This window comes from Tursiops truncatus, chromosome 1 (genome assembly GCF_011762595.2).
Source record: "Tursiops truncatus isolate mTurTru1 chromosome 1, mTurTru1.mat.Y, whole genome shotgun sequence".
In the NCBI taxonomy this organism is placed as follows: Eukaryota; Metazoa; Chordata; class Mammalia; order Artiodactyla; family Delphinidae; genus Tursiops; species Tursiops truncatus.
In genome coordinates, this window is record NC_047034.1 from 149460406 (window position 1) to 149476376 (window position 15971).

Below are 15971 nucleotides of genomic sequence, written 5' to 3' on the forward strand. Positions count from 1 at the left end.
TTGTAACTTATTTTATACATAGTAGTTTGTACCTCTTAACCCTATACCCCTATATTGCCCCTCTCGCTACTGGTAACCACTAGTTTGTTCCCTATATCAATGAGTCTGCTTCTTTTTTGTTATAGTCACTAATTTGTTGTATTTTTTAGATTCCACATATAAGTGATATCATTACGGTATTTGCCTTTCTCTGTCTGACTTGTTTCACTTAGCATGATACCCTCCAAGTCCATCCATGTTGCTGCAAATGGCAAAATTTCATTCATTTTATCTTAGCAGTATTCCAGTGTGTGTGTGTGTGTATGTGTGTGTGTGTGTGTGTATATATATATATATATATATATATATATATATATATATATCTCACATCTTCTTTATTCATTCATGTGGTGATGGACACTTAGGTTGCTTCCATATCTTGGCAGTTGTAAATAGTGCTATGAATATTGGGGTGCATGTATCTTTTCAAATGAATTTTTTTTTGTTTTGGCTATATACCCAGGAGTGGAATTGCTGGGTCATATGGTAATTCTATTTTTAGTTTTTTGAGACTACTCCATACTGTCTTCCACAGTGGCTGCACCAATTTACATTTCCCCCAACAGTGTATGAGGGTTCCCTTTTCTCTGCATCCTTGCCAACATTTACTTGTGTTCTTTTTTGTTGATAGCCATTGTGGTTTTGATTTGCATTTCACTGATGATTAGTGATGTTGAGCATCTTTTCATGTGCCTATTGGCCATCTACATGCCTTTTATGGAAAAACATCTACTCAGTTCTTCTTCCTATTTTTTAATTGGGTTGTTGTTTTTTTTGATGTTGAGTTGTATGAGCTATTTATATATGATGGATTATATATGATGGTCATATCATTTGCAAATATTTTCTCCCATTCAGTAGGTTGTCTTTTCATTTTGTCAGTGGTTTCCTTTGCTGTGCAAAAGCTTTTAAGTTTAATTAGGTCCCATTTGTTTATTTTTGCTTTTATTTCCTTTGCTTTAGGTGACAGATCCAAAAAAATATTGCTGTGATTTATGTCAGAGAGAGTTCCTGCCTATGTTTTCCTATAGGAGTTTTATGGTTTCTGGTCTTACATACATTTTGAGTTTATTTTTGTATATGGTGTTTGTTAGAGAATGTTCTTTTACATGTAGCTGTCCAATTTTCCCGGCACCACTTTTTGAAGAGACTGTCTTTTCTCCATTGTATATTTTTGTCTCCTTAGTTGTAGATTAATTGTATGGTCAATTGATTTTCAACAAGGGTGCCAAGACCATTTAATTAAGAAAAGAATGGTCCCTTCCAAATGGTGCAGGGATAACTGGATATCCATATGCAAAAGAAGAATTTGGACCCCTACTTTACACCATGTTCAAAAAGACTTAAATATAAGAGTTAAAACATAAAACTTTTAAAAGGAAACATAGTTGTAAATCTGTGTGATTTTGGATTAGGGAACAGTTCTTAGATATGACACTAAAAGCACAAGGAACCAAAGGAAAAATAGATAAGTTGGGCACCATCAAAATGAAAAACTTTTGTGCATCAGAGCACACTATCAAGAAAGTGAAAAGACAACCCACAGAATTGGAGAAAATATTTGCGGATCATATATGTTAAGGATCTATTATCCAGAATATGCAAAGAACACTTAAAACTCAAAAATAAAAAGATAAAGGACCTGGTTTAAAAAAATGGGCAAAGGATTTGAATCAACATTTCTTCAAAGAAGATATACAAATGGCCAATAAGCACATAAAATGATGCTCAACATTATTAGTTATTAAGGGAATGCAGAATAAAACCACAATGATATACTACCTCACACACACTATAATGGCTATAATAAAAAAGGACAGAAAATAGCAAGCATTGACGAGGATGTAGAAAAAATGGAACCCTCATACATCACTGGTGGGAGTGTAAAGTGGTACAACCTATGTTAAAACAGTTTGGCAGTCCTCAAAAGTTTAATCATAAAGTTACTGTATAACCCAGCAATTCCATTCTTAGGTGTACCCAAGAGAATTGAAAATATATGTTCGCACAAAAACTTGTTCACAACTGTTCAGTAATAATAATAGCCAAAAACTGGAAACAACCCAAATATCTACCACCTGATGAATGGATAGACAAAAAATGATATAGCCATTCAGTGGAATAGTATTCAGTAGTAAAGAATACAGACATAAAAGCCATATTGTCTGTTTCCATTTATATGCAAAGTCCAGAACAGGCAAATGCATAGAGAAAATAGATTAGTGGCTTCTGGGCAACAGTGGTTGGAGGGAAGAATGAGAGTACCTGCTAGAATAAATGGAGTTTCTTTTTTGAGTGATGAAAATGCCCTGAAATTAGATAGGGTGATGGCTATATGACCTCAAGAATATAATAAAAACATTGAACTGTGCACTTTAAGAGGATGACTTTTATTGTATGTGAATTATATATCAATATCAATTATGTATCAATTATATAAACATATTTGGAGGAAGGGTCAGATTAGGTAATGGATTTGGGAGTCATTCATAGAGGCAATTATGTAAGGAATAGGAGGCAATTCCCTGGTGGCCCAGTGGTTGGGACTCCACGCTTTCACTACTGAGGATGTGGGTTCAGTTCCTGATCGGGGGAATTAAGATCCTGCAAGCCACGTGGCACGGCCATTAAAAAAAAAAAAAAAAAAAAGAATGGGAGTAGATTCTCTGTAGGAGTGCTGTCCAATAGAATTTTTCTGCAATGATGCAAATGTTCTATATTTGTGCTGTCCAATTAAGTGTTTAAAAAATACTAAATATGCATATAAAACAGTCAGAAAAGCTGTATACCAAACTGCCACAATGCTTCCCTCTGGGGAACTAAAAAATGACTGGCTTTGGAGTACAGGCCTAGAGTAACTACTTACTCTTGACACCTGTGCTTCCTTACCTTAAAAAAATAATGATTTTGTCTTGTTTTCAAAAAGTTAAACAGTTACTTTCATGACCACCTGCTGCACCACTAGGACTGGAGGGCATTCACAGTGTATTCTATGTGAATGGCCCTCCTAGAGCACAGAAGACAATGCAAATGGTGCTCTCCCAAGCCATGCAACATATATATATATATATATATATATATACACACACCTATAATTGGTATATATACTTATAATTGGTATATATATATATATATACCTATAATTGGTATATATATATACCTATAACTGGCATATATATATACCTATAATTGGTATATATACTAATTACAGGGAAAGTGTCTCCTAGAGCCTCATCAAATGTAAATTTCTTTCCTTTCCCTAAGAAAAAGACACTTAAATTCATCAGCTTCAGTGTTCAGATATTTTGAAAATGATCTTAGACCCATGCAGAGTTAAAGTTGTCTTTGTTGTCATTAATGAAGAAGAAAAGCAGAATAACCATAGCATATAACTGCCTGCAGAAACAACATCCTCCCGCACCCCTGGTTTTTACACCGCCACCCAATAACCACGTGAAGGAAAAGCAATTTGTGTCGGAAATGGCTTTGGGCTCCCTGCCTGGTTTGTGTTGGGCTTACTTTTCTAGTTTCTAGGGCTGGGCCAGCAGTAGGGCCAGGAGAACCAGTGGGCAAGCCAAAGGTAAAGATAATGAAGTCCACGTTTTCGTTGTCAGTGGTGTGGTTCATCAAAGAGCTGATTGGGGCAGCATCCATGAGAAGATATGTCAGCTGCTGATTCCCCTGCGCACTTCCATGCCCTTCTACAACTCAGAGGAAGAACGGCAGCATGGCCTGCAGCAGCTGCAGCAGCGGCAGGTAGGGCTTATAGGACGGTTGCAGGGTTAACTCACGGGTGCAGAGAACCTGCCCAGGGAAAAGGTTGTACTGTGCGAGGTCACTAAACTATAACCTCTGAGGGCAGAGACTTGGTTTTATGTCTTTATGTCCTCAATACCATTGTTGTTCTCCACATATCTACTGAAAACCTGCAGCATTAGTGAATATTAGTTATATTAGTGAATATTAGTTAATATATTAGTTAATATTAGTTAATATTATATTAGTTAATATTAGTGATATTAGTGAAGCAGGATAATTCCAGAAGGAAAAATATGTTTCTTTCAAAATTAACTCAAATAGAAAGACAGAACATTTTAGATTGTCCTGAGACATTACAGCTTTGCTAAACTAAAATTTTATTAAAAATGTAAGAATAATAATCACTTAATAATTTTATATTGAGCACTCATTTATGCCAAGCACCAACCTAAGATGAGAAGATACTTGTTCCTGGACCTTGAGGAACTCACAGTCCAGAGTTTGCCTTTTTAATCACCTATTTTGGGTCTCATGTCCGTCTCAATGCAGGCAGGCTCACTGTGTGCTCTCGAGCAGGTCATCAGGTGTTGGCCCTATCTCCAGGTGTACCTATATCCACCATTGCCTTTTACCCTTAGACTGTCTCAGAGAGTCTAGTTTTTTTTTTCCACAGAAGCATTTGATCGAATTTTGCTACACCGTAGCCCAGAAATATATCTTTGAAGGAAAACATGAAGATGCTGTCCCAGCAGCTTTGCACTCTCTTCGCTTCCGCATGAGTGTTCATGGCATGAGTTCAGTAGAGCTGGTACCTGCCTACCTGCTGTTGGCCGAGGCCAGCCTTGGTAAGTGAAACTGACTTGAGACACCCTGGAGCCTGTAAGAAGTGCTATACTGGGTCATATCAGTGGCCAAAACACCCAGCTTTGGCAGCGGCACCAAGATACCTTTTGTGGAAGAGCAGGATTGCTGTAAAGTTTGGCACAAGGTGGGGAAGGAGATGTCATGGACTTTTTGGTAAAACTGAACGAAATCCACTCTAGCTGGCCTTAGCAAAAGGAGGAAATTTATTAGGACGCTGAGGTGTCCTAAGGGAAGTGAGACTTCATGAGATACTAAACTCAGAATGCTATAACAAACCAAGGCTGGTGGTCTCTGTTTCTGTCTCTTGGGTCTTGGGGTCTTGTTTCTTGTCTCTGTTTCTAGGTTTCTCTCTCTGCATCTGCTTTATTTTCCACCTCTGCAGACCAGATTTTTCTACCCTATTCTTACTGCAGAAGACAGCTACCCCAAAATGTCAGATGTAGCTGAATTTACATTGAATTTACATATCCTCCAGGTTCAAGGTGGGTTATAGAAACTAATTAGCATCTGATTTCCAATGTTAAATTCCTGGAAGAAAGAATTGTGTTGACTCAGCTTGACGGCGGCATCTATCTGTATCTACCTTTGTGACAGGGTCACATAGTTCAAACACGGAAATAGGAACCTGCTCCTATGGACGGCAGAGGCAGTTCTGAGAGCGGGGCACAGACATCACACATGGTGGTTGCTACAACAGGAGAATTAGCATTTTTGAGGGGAATTAACATTTTTGAGCATCGATAGCCTTTTAGGTACTGTACTACTACTTTATATCTTAACAGCCACTATTAAAAAAAAACTTTTTGAAAAGTAAAACTGTAGGAAATACAGTACAAAGAACTTTTTCCCTAAGCTATCTGAGAGTAAGTTGCTTACTTGATGCCCTATGCCTTGACTACTTCAGTATGTATTTCCTACAGAGACGTCTCCTTCTTGACCACAGTATAACTATCATCCATGATTATGTACTGAGCAGACCCCATTCAGCTTTTCCAGTTGTCCCAATCACATCTTTACAGCAAACGGGTAGAGTCCAGAATCACACCTTTCATTTTGTTGCCATGTGTCTTTAGTCTCCTTCATTCTGGAGTAGTTTCTCAATCTTTCCTTGACTTTTATGACTTGGACGCCTTCAAAGATTAAAGGCCAATTATTTTACAAAATGTCCTTCAATCTGAGTTTCTCTGATGTTTCCTCATGACTGGACTGAGGTGATGTGTCTTTGGCAGGAATATCACTGAAGTGATGCTGTGTTCTTCTCATCCCATCCTATAAGTTGGCACATGTTTTTATTTTGTCCCATGATTGATGATGTTCATTTAAGTTACTTTATTAAGGTGGTGTCTGCCAGGCTTCTTCTCTGTAAAGTTACTCTTTCTTCTCTTTGCAATGAATAAGTATTTTATAGAGAGGTATTTGGAACTATATAAATATTCCATTCCTCAACAAACTTTCAATGAATTCATTTATTTATTTATATCAACATAGACTGTTGTTTTCCTGTTTTATTTAGTGGGTTACAGTCCATTACTATCATTAATTTGATGTTCAAACTGTCCTTGATTTGGCAGGTGGCAGCCCATCACACTGGCTTCTGTGTCTCCTTAACACATCCCCATTGTTCTTTTTTTTGGCTACATGGCTTGTGGGATCTTAGTTCCTCGACCAAGGATTGAACCTGAGCCGTAGGCAGAGAAAGTGTGGAGTCCTAACCACTGTACTGCCAGGGAATTCTTCCCCATTGTTCTTTGATCACTTTCCTGCTTTCTGGAACATACCTCCAAGGAGCCCTGATTTGTTTTAGCAGAAAATGGAATTTAGAAGCCAGGAGTTGTGCACTGGACATACTCGTTGCTATTGAGGTATGGCTGCTCCCAGGCTCTCAATGGACAGAATTAGGGAACATGTGTAAATATAATAATGTGTATATGTGCATTATTTCTAAATCTCCGTCTCTACATCTGTATCTGTATATGATCGTGGGTCCACAGGAGTACATTTAAATCCACAGGGTTCAATCTCATTTTCTCCCATTTCATGTTTATAGCTCCCTTCTCTGACAGTGAGAATGCTGGCTTCCATTTTCATTGATGTATTTATATATTTAGTTGGTTACCCTGTATGAGCCAACCTCCCATCTCCAATCCTATCCTTTCCCCTTGCAGATGCCCTCCTCTCCTTTTGGGGGCTCTGACTCCTATTCTGGGATGCCTCTTCTGTATGGACCCCCTCCTCACTGGTTTGGGCTCCGACTTCATACCAGGCCACTTAGCTGCAAGAATGCCCTCTTTACCCTACTCAGATCTGACTCGCCATTCTGGACTGTCCCTCCTCCCAAGCTAGAGGAAGAGCACCAAACAAGGAAATACAGCCCAGGCTCTCTTTATCTCTGACACTGACTAGCTATAGGATTTTGGAAAAGTCACCCTAGCCTAAATCCCATCATCTTTTATTTGGATTACTACCTGCCAACTGGTCTCTGCACATCTTCCCTGGCCTCCTTCCAACGTGGTCTCCAAACAAAATGTGACCAAGTCACTCCAATAAATAAAGACCAAGTTCCCAAAGCAAGCTATGAGTCCCTGTTTGGTCCAGCCTTTATGAATTCTCTCACCTCACCTCTCATTCTTTTCTCTCTCCCTTTCAGTTGTGTTGGCCTTCTCTCGGTTCCTCAGAAGCACTGTGATGCTTCCTTGTTCTGGAAGGTTCTTCTCTAGCCACTCCCCTCACTTCTCTTCCCCTCCCCTTCACCTAACTAACTCCTATTCATCCTTCAGGTCTCAGCTTGAGTCACCACCCCCTGATTAGAACCCTTTCCCAAGCCCCCAGATTGGGTCAGGTCTCTTTTTATGTATCCACTTAGAAACCTCTTTCTTTTTTCTGGGCACTTACTTTGATAATAATTATACATTTTTTGATGAGATTATTTAATTAAAGTTCCTCTCCTGCACTAGACCATAAGTTCAGGGAGAACTGGGACTCTGTCTATTCTTTCTCCTCGGAGTGTCTTTACATCCAGCACAGTACTTAGTGCAGGGAAGGTACTCAAGAACTCCTTAGAACCTGACACCTAAATGGGAACTATGTAAGCATTTGTTGAATCTGAGTCCACTTCACAGGATTGTTTTGAGGTTTAAATGAATTTATGTATAACGGACAGGAAAGTGCTTTGCAAGCAGAAAAGTGCTGTCTAAATGGAAGGTTTCATTCTAACTCCCACAGTTACTGATTTAAAACCTTGCCAACCTTTTTGAAAGTCTAAATAAATCACATCCCCTGTGGACATGCCTCTCCCACCTTAGAGATTCCTCCAGACTGGAGTGGAAAAATAAGAGGCATTCATACTTTTTTTCAAAGTAAAACTTTGGAATTTTAACGCACTAGAAATGACATTTTCAGTAACTCTTCAAGGAGGAGCCACCTTACTCATCTTCCCCCACTGTTTTTAGTGTTTTGGAACCGGGAGAATCTAGGTAATAAATTCCAACTCTTTTTTTTTTTTTTTTTTGCGGTACGCGGGCCTCTCACTGTTGTGGCCTCTCCCATTGCGGAGCACAGGCTCCAGACGTGCAGGCCCAGCGGCCATGGCTCACGGGCCCAGCCGCTCCGCGGCATGATGGGATCTTCCCGGACCGGGGCATGAACCCGTGTCCCCTGTATCGGCAGGCGGACTTTCAACCACTGCGCCACTAGGGAAGCCCAAGTTCCAACTCTTTACTAGCCGTGTATCCTAGTCATCAAGCTTTTTCTTACCTTAGGGCTCTCACACATACCACCTGGAATGCTGTTTTCTCCCTCTTATATGGCTGATTTCTTTTCAACCTTCAGGTACCTGCTTAAACGCCACCTTCTCAGAGAGGTGTTCCCTAATCATCCAAAGTAGGTTTCTCCGTGCCTTTTTTGATCACTGTGTTCTGTCCATTTCCTTCCTATCACTTCATTTTTTGTTTCCTTATTGTGTAACGAATTCACTCAACTGTGAACTTTTTAAGGTCAGGGATCCAGCATGCACTGAGCATCCGGCAGAGTGGTAGAGACTCAACAGATTAGATGAATATAGGGTTGAATGAATGTGCGGTTTCCTCCTCTGATATTTCTTTTGCAGGATTGTTGGCAGACTTAAATCCCAGATGCAGATGGCCTAGCCTAGTGTAAGGCATGTGTAAGGCATAGGGTAAGGCAGGTCCTCAGTAAATGATTCCTTTTGCTTCCCCTGAGTGCCTCACAGCCACACCTTTGAATCGTCTGTGACTGTTTTATTCTGTGCTCCTTTACTTTCATCCGCAAGTCCTGCAACATCTTCCCCCATAATGTCTCTCAGATCTGCCACTAACCCAGTGTAAGCCTGCTGTGTCTCACCCTTAAGACAAGTACCACTGCTCCATGAATTGGCCATCCCTTCTCTCTCTACCGCATATACCCTGAAAGTCACCCTTCAGGATAGTCTCACTTCCTTTGGCAACTTTAGGTCTCTGTTACCTCTACTCCATCCCTACACCTCTCCAGGTAAACACTGTATGTAGGAGGGCATGCCTGAACTTACCCACTCACTGGTCACAATCTTAGTTCTGACCCGCTTGTCACAGCTTGTTCTTCTCACCTCATTATACCCTGCTCTCTGAATATGCAGCCTTGTAGTTTTTTGCTCTCAAGTAGGCTTTTTCCTTTGGGACTGATGCTTGTTTAGATGTGGTTCAGCTTGACCTGGGGGCCTTCCTTTTTTCAGCAATACCTCTGTAAATGAGAACTGGACAACGAAACATGTGAATTTCCAATATATATCAGTGCCCCCTACCAATTGTTTCCCAAGATAAATGTCTTAGCTAAGAGTCATTTGCTTCCTTAAATTTGACAGGGCCTCAGTCTAAAGCTCTTATTTTTTTAAGCAAAACCCGGATGGAAAATGTGGCTCGCCTATTTAAGTAACATGAGCCAGGATCATGGGCCATGGCCCCTTGATTCTGATCTAATATTTTCCCATTTTAGTGTGAGCATCGGTCAGGCAGTTACTTGCTACCTCTTGTTGACTGCTTCTTCCTCACCTCTCCTGTAATTCAGAGAGGTATGATTACAACCAGAATAAAGCAATGCTTACATGTGAAGTAGGCCTGGGAGGAAGCACAAGAAGAACAGAAGGTTGACTTGTGAGGGATCCGTGTCTTCATCTCCTGACACTTTACTGATGCCATTTCTGCTGCAGCACCCATCACACAGAACCCTTCACACGCAGGGCATGTCTCCTGCTCTGCAGAACGTTCTCAAAGTAGTTTTCTGCTCACTTCTGACAACCTTCCTAGGAGGCAAGTGTAGGCAAGAAACTATTACGTATCTTCTTTTTTTTTTTTCTTGTCTTTTTTAATTAACATCTTTATTGGAGTATAATTGCTTTACAATGGTGTGTTAGTTTCTGCTTTATAACAAAGTGAATCAGTTATACATATACATATGTTCCCATATCTCTTCCCTCTTGCATCTCCCTCCCTCCCGCCCTCTCTATCCCACCCCTCCAGGTGGTCACAAAGCACTGAGCTCATCTCCCTGTGCTATGTGGCTGCTTCCCACTAGCTATCTATTTTACGTTTGGTAGTGTATATATGTCCATGCCACTCTCTCACTTTGTCACAGCTTACCCTTCCCACGCTAGGTTCTTCATGACCTTTTCTTTTTTCTTTCACAACTAAACAAAAAGAGTTAAGGGTCAAGAGTATTTGAATATTAGAAATAAAGGTGACTTTCACTTAACCACATGAAATGGTTAACCACATAACCATTCTAGCTCCTGAATGTCTCTTTTATATACTCCATCTTCATTCGCTGCCTTAGTTCAGGGTCTAGTACATGCCTGAACTATTTCAAAAGTCTTCTAGTGAGTGTTTTCCTTTTCCTCCTCCCTTCTGGTCTCTCCTTGGCATAGTGCCAGAGGACTCTTCTAAATCTGAATGCGGTTATCACTCCTTTTCTGAAAATCCTCTAGTTTTTATCCACATGCATCAAGCTCCTTGGCACGACTTCCTAAGCCCTCCATGATCTGTGCCCTGCCTACCTCTTTCGCCTCATTTCCTGCCACTTGATCCCTTATACTTTGTGCCCCAGCATCACAGGCCAATATATAGTTCTCTAAGCACAGCACACCATTTCATATCTCTAAGACTTTGCATATGTGTTAATTCTCCCTGAGATGCCCTCCCTCCCTTAACTGTCTAGAAAACTTATATTCATCCTCAAAACTTAGCTCAGACTTTTCTGACTATCTTAGCTTGGCTGCTATAACAAATACCATAGACTGGGTGGCTTAAACAACGAACATTTATTTCTCACAGTTCTGGTGGCTACAAGTCCATGATCAAGGTGCCAACAGAGCTGGTGTCTGGTGAGAACACACTTCCTAACTTGTAGACAGCCACCTTTTCTTGCTATACCCTCACATGGCCAAAAGAGAGATCATCTCTCTCTTGTCTCTTCTTATAAGGGCACTAATCCCATTCATGAGAGCTCCACCCTCATGACCTAATTACCTCCCAAGGGCCCCACTTCAAAATACTGTCTCATTAGGGATTAGGGCTTCAACATATGAATTTGGGGGGAACACAAACATTCAGTCCATAACACTGACCATGCCTCTCCCCACTCCATTGTCCTTCTCTACCCCATCCAAAGAATTAAACACTTCCTACTCTCTTCCACTTCCAAACCTTATAATGTTACTATCATTGCATTTACACTATATTACAAATATACTTGTTTTCATGTCTGCATTCCACCAACCAAGCTGTACATTTTTCAGGAGTAATGGCTTTGATTCATCTTTGAATTCCTATCCCTTAACACAAGGTCTGGCACATAAAAAGTATCAAATATACATATACATATATTTTTAAATTGAGATATAATTCATGTACCATAAAATTCTCCCCTTTAAAGTACAATTCAGTGGTTTTAGTATATTCACAAGATTGTGCAACCATCATCACATCTAATTCGGGAACATTTTTGTCACCCCAAAATGAAACCCAATACCAATAGCAGTCATACCTCGGTTCCCATGCCTACAGTCCTGGGCCACTTACTAATCAATCCACTTTCTGATTTGCCTATTCTGGAAAATTTATATTAATGAAATCATACAATGTGTGGCCTTTCGTGTCTGGCTTCTTTCACTCAGTATAATGTTTTCAAGGTTCATCCATGTTGTAGTATGTATCAGTACTTTATTCCTTTAGTGCCTGAATAATATGCCACTCATGAATAGGGAAAGGCTATACTTTGTATATTTACTCATCAGTTGACCAACATTTAAGCTGTTTCAATATTTTGGCTAATATGAATAGGCTGCTATGAATATTCACGTACAAGTTTTTGTGTGTCAGTAAGTATTCAAGTCAATGAATAGATGAGTGAATAGGTGATGACTCGTATTTCATCATGTATTCTCTGGCTAGGATATGGATTATAATCTTTATTTCTTTTGGGTAGGTCTGGGCCGGATCGTCCAGGCTGAGGAGTATCTATCCCAAGCACAGTGGACAGTCCTCAAATCAGCTGAATGTTCTTACGCCACCCACTCCTTACTGCATCGGAACCTGGGGCTTCTCTACATGGCTAAGGAAAACTATGAGGAAGCCCGTTATCATCTGGCCAATGATGTAAACAAATTAATAACACCCGATTGTTTCTGAGAACAGCTCTGTTTGTTTGTTGTTGTTTCTTTTTTACTGAGTATTTCTCTGAAACTTTCTGTGTACAACTGTCTGTTTGGTGGAGTATTAGCAAGAACACAATTCTGACGACCTGAATTCAAGACTTTCCACTTTCTGCCTGTGCATCCTTGTCCAGGTCACATCACTTCCCAAGCCTCAATTGCTTGGGGGATGATAAAGGGAGGCAGAAGAGCATCCTGGTTAAGAGCAGGGCTTTACTCCTGGTCCCAGCTCTGCCATTTCACCAGCCACACAGACTTGGATAAATTATTTAACGTCTTTCATCACCTGTAAGACAGTAATCATAAAATAGTCTCTGCCTCATTGGGTCATTGCAGAGATGAATAAGAGGGCCCGACATGGGCAGTACTTTGGCTGTGATTTTGATAAATAACATCAACATCTCTACTACAGAGTGTGGTTATTACATTTAAATGAGCTGGAGGTATATGAAAGTGCTTTATAAACTCTAAAACTCTGTACCGATGTTAGATAGGTTGATGAGGGTGATGACTGAGCTGTTCTTCCCACATTCATGAGGTTTCTGTTAGGATTTCAGTATTGGACAATATTACCAGAGGGAAGAGTTCCTGAGCCTGAAACTTGGATGAGGTTAGAATCAGACTGCAGTCTCTGTGCAGATTGGGTCTCTCTTCAGCCTCTCCACTGGGCAACCCTCCCTCTGGTTGCCTGCCACTGCACGATGCCCCTAAATTTGCTGGAAACATTGTTGTGCTGGTTATTCTCCATATCCCCTTACACCAAATGCATTCTCTGCCCTACTCTTCCCTGGGAGGCTGACCTCGGTGGACTCCATTGCTCTTTGGCCTCACTGGGTTTGGAGAGTGAAAGGCATGGCAGAGGAGTGGAAGTTGGGAGCAGAGAGAGGTTGAGGTATTTACTCTGCTGCCTTTCTGCACCAGCCCAGTCCCTGCAGGGCCAGTGTTCCTCATGGCCATGGCTCCTGTCAGGTAGCCTTCCTCCACAGCTCTAGCTCTTGCTGGGCCCTGGTAACCCTGCTTTCTCCCCTGGTTTTCTCAGGAATTTGGACTGTAAACGGTCTCTTGCTACTGATAGTCCCCAGTGCTTCACTAACTCTTGTTGGTTCCGTACACCTTCCACGTCTCTGTAAATAATCCTTTCATTATACTAGCCTCAGGGAATATTGATACTTGTGAGGGTGCCATCTACTTCCGCCTAGGAGCCTGACCAATGCACTTCTTCATTTGTGCTTCCTCTCTGTACTTCACAGCCTTCAACAAATCAAGCAGAAGCACACTCTCTCTTGAGCTGGGTCACATAGTTAAGAATTACATCAAGCTCAGCCTCACTTAAAAACAAACCAAACCAAACCACAGCATTATTGATACATACCATAGAAGTCAATGGTATGTACAATTAAGTGTACAATTCAATGATTTTTAGTAAACTTAGAGCTGTGCAACCATCAACATAATCCAGTTTTCACCCTAAAGAGAGCCCACATATCCATCTGCAGTCATTTCTCATTCCCACTTTCTGTCTTTCTAGATTTACCTTTTTAGGACATTTAATATAAATGAATGATTTATATTAAATCATTATTAAATAAATGATGCCTCTTGCATCTGAATTCTTTCACTTAGCATAATTATTTTGAAAGTCACCCGTGTCGTTGTTTATATAGCAATATTTCATTCCTTTTATCGCTATCATCTGGATATACCACAATTTCTTTACCATTCACCAGTTGATGGACATTTGGGTTGTTTCCATTTTTTGTCTATTATGAATAACACTGCTGTGAACATTTGTGTACAAGTCTTTGTGTGAAGACATGTCTTCATTCCTCTTGGGTATATACCTAAGAATAGAATTGCTCGGTCATGTGGTAAAACTGTTTAATTTTTTGAGGACTACCAAACTGTTTTCCGCAGAGGCTGCATCATTTTATATTCCCACCAGCATGTACAAGAGTTCCACTTTTGCCACAACTTTGCCAATAAGTGTTATTTTCTGTCTTTTTGATTAGAGCAGTTCTAGTGTGTGTGAAGATGTATCTCATTGTGGGTTTTATTTTGCATTTCCTTAGTGACTAATAATGTTGAGTATCATTTCATGTGCTTTAGCCATTGGTGTATCTTTTTGGTGACATGTTATCTGTTCAGATCCTTTGCCCATGTTTTAACCGAGCTGTTGTAAAAGTTCTTTATAGATTCTGGATACAAGTCCTTTATAAGATATATGATTTACAAAGAAAACTCAAGCACTCTCTTTCTTCCTTTCTTCTGCTATAGATTTATTTCGCCAGTTGTGCATTTGGAACAGAGCACATCAGGACCTCAGGAGGCTACTTCTACCTGGCTAATATCTTCTATGGCCTTAAAAAGTTGGACCTGGCAGACACATTGTACACCAAGGTGAGCTGGGGAATATGGGAGCTGAGCCTTGATACTTAGGCCTTGTATCTTACAACTGGTGTCAGACCATTCATGAGATATTCGAGGCACAGACAGATGAAGTGACTTGCCCAAAATCACATAGCTTGATTCATGATATACTCCACTTTTCTTTCTTCCGGTTTCTCCACTACCAAAATAGTTTAGTCCTTAGTATCAATAGAGCAATTAACAAATAATAGCTTATGGGTCAATAAGAACCAAACCCCTCCAAATAGGCTGCCAGATACCCTGTCATATCCCTAGGAGCAAGCTAATGTGGGCATATTGAGGTGTGGGATAAAGGAGGAGATGAAGTTTTTAAGTGAAACTAATTGTTGAAAGGTCCTGTGAAGGGATCAAAGAACATGAAAGTACTTTAAAATGTCCATCTTTACCTGTGAAAGATTTTAAACTGTATATATATATATATATATATATATTTACTGTCAGATGATTTGGGGCTGAGTTGCAAGAGAAGGTGACCTTGACAGAGTCTAAAGTGCTAGGCTTCTTTTTTTCTTAAATTTTAAATAGTTTTAATTTAATTCCTTTAGAATAGTATGTATCTATTCCAATTGTAGATTGTCAAGTCTATACAATATTTTCCTCTTTTTAAAAAAACATTTTTATTGGAGTATAGTTGCTTTACAGTGTTGTGTTAGTTTCTACTGTACAGCAAAGTATGTATACATATATCCCCTCTTTTTTGGATTTCCTTCCCATTTAGGTCACCGCAGAGCATTGAGCAGAGTTCCCTGTGCTCTATAGTAGATTCTCATTAGTTACCTATTTATACATAGTATCAATAGTGTATATATGTCAATCCACATCTCCCAATTCATCCCACCCCAGCTTCCCCCTTGGTATTCCTACGTTTATTCTCTACATCTGTGTCTCTATTTCTGCTTTGCAAATAAGACCATCTATACCAGTTTTTTAGATTCCACATATATGTGTTAATATACGATATTTGTTTTTCTCTTTCTGACTTACTTCACTCTGTATGACAGTCTCTAGGTGCATGCATCTCCTACAGATGATCCAATTTCGTTCCTTTTTATGGCTGAGTAATATTCCATTGTATATATCTACCACATCTTCTTTATCCATTCCGCTGTTGATGGGCATTTAGGTTGCTTCCATGTCCTAGCTATTGTAAGTAGTGCTGCAGTGAACATTGGTGTGCATGTGT

The 15971-nt window shown here is 40.0% G+C and overlaps 1 protein-coding gene across 1 annotated transcript in view; it reads left to right on the forward strand.

The window, feature by feature from the left end:
• Positions 1-15971, forward strand: part of ZMYND12 (zinc finger MYND-type containing 12) — a 34343-nt gene that overhangs the window by 7099 nt on the left and 11273 nt on the right. The window contains exons 2-5 of the mRNA XM_019938001.3: positions 3654-3795; positions 4472-4643; positions 12136-12305; positions 14636-14758. Coding sequence (XP_019793560.1) covers positions 3654-3795; positions 4472-4643; positions 12136-12305; positions 14636-14758 — 607 coding nt within the window. The remainder of the gene's footprint in view (positions 1-3653; positions 3796-4471; positions 4644-12135; positions 12306-14635; positions 14759-15971) is intronic.